The 4,108-nt window shown below is 42.9% G+C and overlaps 1 protein-coding gene across 1 annotated transcript; it reads left to right on the plus strand.

The window, feature by feature from the left end:
* Positions 1-3: 3 nt before the first annotated feature.
* Positions 4-3,592, plus strand: LOC113617148 (protocadherin gamma-A8-like; the record flags this gene model as incomplete). The annotated part of the gene is made up of 1 exon (XM_027100420.1): positions 4-3,592. A coding segment is annotated over one exon (1,533 nt), but the record flags the coding sequence as incomplete, so codon positions are not given.
* Positions 3,593-4,108: the final 516 nt, after the last annotated feature.

Below are 4,108 nucleotides of genomic sequence, written 5' to 3' on the forward strand. Positions count from 1 at the left end.
GCACTTCTGGGACGGACCAAAGTGCTCATTTCAGTGGAAGATGTCAACGATAACAGACCCGAAGTGACCATTACATCTTTGTTTAGCCCAGTCTTGGAAAATACTCTTCCTGGGACAGTAATTGCCTTCTTGAATGTGCATGACCGAGACTCTGGGAAGAATGGTCAAGTTGTCTGTTACACACGTGATAACTTACCTTTTCAATTAGAAAAATCAATAGATAATTATTATAGATTGGTGATATGGGAATATTTGGACCGAGAAAAGATCTCTATGTATAATATAACAGTGATGGCCTCAGATCTAGGAACCCCACCTCTATCTACTGAAATTCATATTGCCGTGCACGTGGCAGACACCAACGACAATCCACCCATTTTCCCTCATGCCTCCTACTCAGCCGATATCCCGGAGAACAACCCCAGAGGCGCCTCCATCTTCTCTGTGACGGCCCATGACCCTGACAGTGGCAACAATGCCCAGGTCACTTACTCTCTGACCAAAGACACCATCATGGCGACGCCTCTCTCGTCTTATGTCTCCATCAACTCTGACACTGGCGTCCTATATGCGCTGCGCTCCTTTGACTATGAGCAGATCCAAGACTTGCAGCTACTGGTGACAGCCAGTGACAGTGGGGACCCTCCACTCAGCAGCAATGTGTCACTGAGCCTGTTCATCCTGGACCAGAACGACAATGTGCCAGAGATCCTGTACCCCATGCTTCCCACCGACGGTTCCACGGGTGTAGAGCTGGCACCCCGCTCTGCAGAGCCTGGCTACCTGGTGACCAAGGTGGTGGCTGTGGACAGAGACTCAGGCCAGAACGCCTGGCTGTCCTACCGCCTGCTCAAGGCCAGCGATCCAGGTCTCTTCACGGTGGGGCTGCACACGGGTGAGGTGCGCACAGCGAGGGCCCTGCTGGACAGAGACGCGCTCAAGCAGAGCCTGGTGGTGGCGGTCCAGGACCATGGCCAGCCCCCTCTCTCTGCCACCGTCACACTCACCGTGGCAGTGGCCAGCAGCATCCCAGAAGTCCTTGCCGACCTGGGTAGTATCAGGACCCCCACCAGCTCTGATGATTCAGACCTCACACTGTACTTGGTGGTGGCAGTGGCCGTTGTTTCCTGCATCTTCCTCGCCTTTGTCATTGTGCTGCTGGCTCTCAGACTGTGGCGGTGGCACAAGTCGAGTCTTCTCCAGGCTTCGGGCGTCGGGTTGGCAGGCCTGCCAGCCTCAGGCTTTGTGGGCATGGAGGGAGTACAGGCTTTCCTGAAGACCTATTCCCATGAGGTCTCCCTTACCTCTGATTCGCGGGGGAGTCACGTGATCTTCCCGCATCCCAACTATGCGGACACGCTCATCAGTCAGGAGAGCTGTGAGAAAAAGGATTCCTTGTTAACATCCAGAGATTTTCATGAATGTAGGGATGAAGCTGCTTCTGTTCAGGTGAGTTCAGTTCTTTGTTTACGTTTATTTCTTAGAGGAATTATATTTTTTATACATTTAAGTTGTGTTTTGAAACATGCATTGTGAAGAAAGTTTAAAAATAATTTTTGAGGTGTACCACAAAGTTCTGGGTTTGTGTTAGTGATACCATAAAATTGAGTTCTAATCAACATAATTGTTTTATCTGCTTTCCAAAGGCTTAGACAAGATTGTTTAAATATGAACTCTTGACCTCTTAAAGCCTTCCATATTTTACCACAATTATCACTTATTCACTTAAGAAATAGTTACCCAATCACATATGGTCAGTTCGTTTTATATATAGGAATATATGTGTGTGTGTGTATATACACACATATATATGTATACATATAAGTTAAAACTTACAAAACATTATTGAGGCTTCTAAACCCTTGTATTAGCTTAGTAAAAGTAAAATACATCTCAGAATTTTTAGGATTCTTAGGTTTGCAAAGAATCCTAAGAATTCTTCGCTAAAACTAAAACTAGGCTCTTGAAATTTTCTTCACTTTAAACCTCTTTTCTGAGCCCCGCATCTGGATCACTACCATTCAAAGCTTTAATACTTCTTATATTTCAAAACAAACATATTTTAAAGGGTGGTGGTAGATGAGACTGGTCCCTAACACACACACCACTGTTTTTGTGTGTCAGTGGTCACCCAGGACTCATACCAATGGAGACATAGAATCTGAAGCCTAAAATGGTCATTGCCCCCTGCCCCCATCAAATTTGCAATAACATGTCATTTTAAATTGTTGAAAATGACTTTTGTAAAATACAGAAGAACGCGTTTCATTAGAATTCCAATGAGCTGTTTTGATTGTACAGCCATGTGAAATGTGCTGTGTTCTCATGGTTCGAGTTCGAGAGTGTTGGTTTTAAGAACAGAAGTTACATGTACACAAATTCTAAACAAACCAATCAAAAATGATTCAATTAAAAATGATTAAAATTCAATTAAAAATGATTCCGTCTGGACTATATGACTTCCGTATCCCTTGTTATAGCATTTAAATAAAACTAACCTCTGATTTGTCATCAGATGAGAGTGGAAATCACAATGAATTATTCGTTAGTAATTAAAAGGACATTTCCCAGGGATTGTGCTGTGTTCCTTCCAATTTTGCGTGTACAATGGGTAGGAGTTAACTTCATATTTTCTGTAGTGTCTGGGTGTACAGTCACTTGAGGAGACAACTATTTTGTTGACACTTTGCAAATTTAAAAAGTGTGTGGAAAGATGCCCCAATACTCTTGCTCAAAGCATTCACTAATTGCAAAATGTTTTTAAACAAATGGAGTAAAATAATTAGAACAGGTGTCACTACATTCAGTGAATTTATGTAAATACATTTACCAGGAGCTCAATTCCTCCAATTCTGAAGCCATTACTTTAGCATAACAGAAGTACATAGATAAGGAGCTAATGCATTCTATTAGAATATCCCTTTGTGACTTTGTATTGAAGGATAGACTAACATTTCAATACATTTTAAGGATGAATTTATATGTGATATTGGGTATGACATAAGCCAGTTAATTTTGAGATATGAAGTAGGAGGTACAGTTAATAATATCCTGGCTACATCATAGGGACGGTTTTTTTTAATGAATACTTCTTGAGATAGAAGAGTAAAAAGAAATTATTTTGTAAAGAGAGTGTTGAGATGATCAGAAGGAGATGTTTGAGGATTGGTACAAAATTACACAATTTTACAAAATAGTTTTCAACAGTATTGATTTCTCTAATATATGTGATATGAAATAGCATTGAGTATGTAGAAATGTTGGGGATAAACATAGGAATCAGTGAAAGAAGCTTAAAATTTTTTTATATATCATAGCTAATAAACAGAAACGATTCGTGAAATTAGCAGACAATAAACTTTCTGAGGGCAAGACCTGTGTCTTATTCTTTGTTATATGGCCACTGACAAGGACAGTACTTAGCACAAAGCAAAAGTTCAATGTATGTTTGTAGAATGGTGAAATAAATGGACCAATATATGTAAGTTTGTATACAGGCCCAACATGATATTTCTAATAATTTGGAAACAAGAGAAAAGATACCTTAAGGAAGTCTTGATAATTTAAGGTATTAAATATATTAACATAAAAATATGGCATATTAAATTAGGCACACGGTTATAATTATTTTAGCTGTTTAAACTTAAGCAGCGGGGGCTGCAGTTTCCTAGTGCGGACTCTGGGCGCCGCTGTTGGCCAAAGTGGAGAGCTTGGTGCTGGCGACCTCCTCGCGCAGACGCAGCGCACTTTCCTAGCTCAGACTCGCTAGCCTTTCCACCGCTTCCTCCTCTGGAGAAGAAGAAACCCTGCCTGACCCCCCACGCCGGAATAAAGCTGTTCGGAGCTCCGGACAACTGCGGCACAGAGATTGTTTGTAATCCGGCGTCTCCAAGCCGGTGAGCAAGCTGAGGGGAGCAAGAGGGATGGGGAGCGGAGCTGGGGAGAGGGGCTGGGCTGAGAGGCGGCCAGTGCTCTTTCCGTTCCTGCTGTCTTTGTTCTGCCTGGCGCTGTCTGAGCAGATCCGCTACAGGATTCCCGAGGAGATGCCAGAGGGCTCGGTGGTGGGGAACCTCGCCAAGGACCTGAGACTCAGTGTCCACGAGTTACC

The sequence above is a fragment of the Aethalodelphis obliquidens genome, unplaced genomic scaffold (assembly GCF_003676395.1).
Source record: "Aethalodelphis obliquidens isolate GAN/ISIS:26980383/991018 unplaced genomic scaffold, ASM367639v1 scaffold2048, whole genome shotgun sequence".
Classification (NCBI taxonomy): Eukaryota; Metazoa; Chordata; class Mammalia; order Artiodactyla; family Delphinidae; genus Aethalodelphis; species Aethalodelphis obliquidens.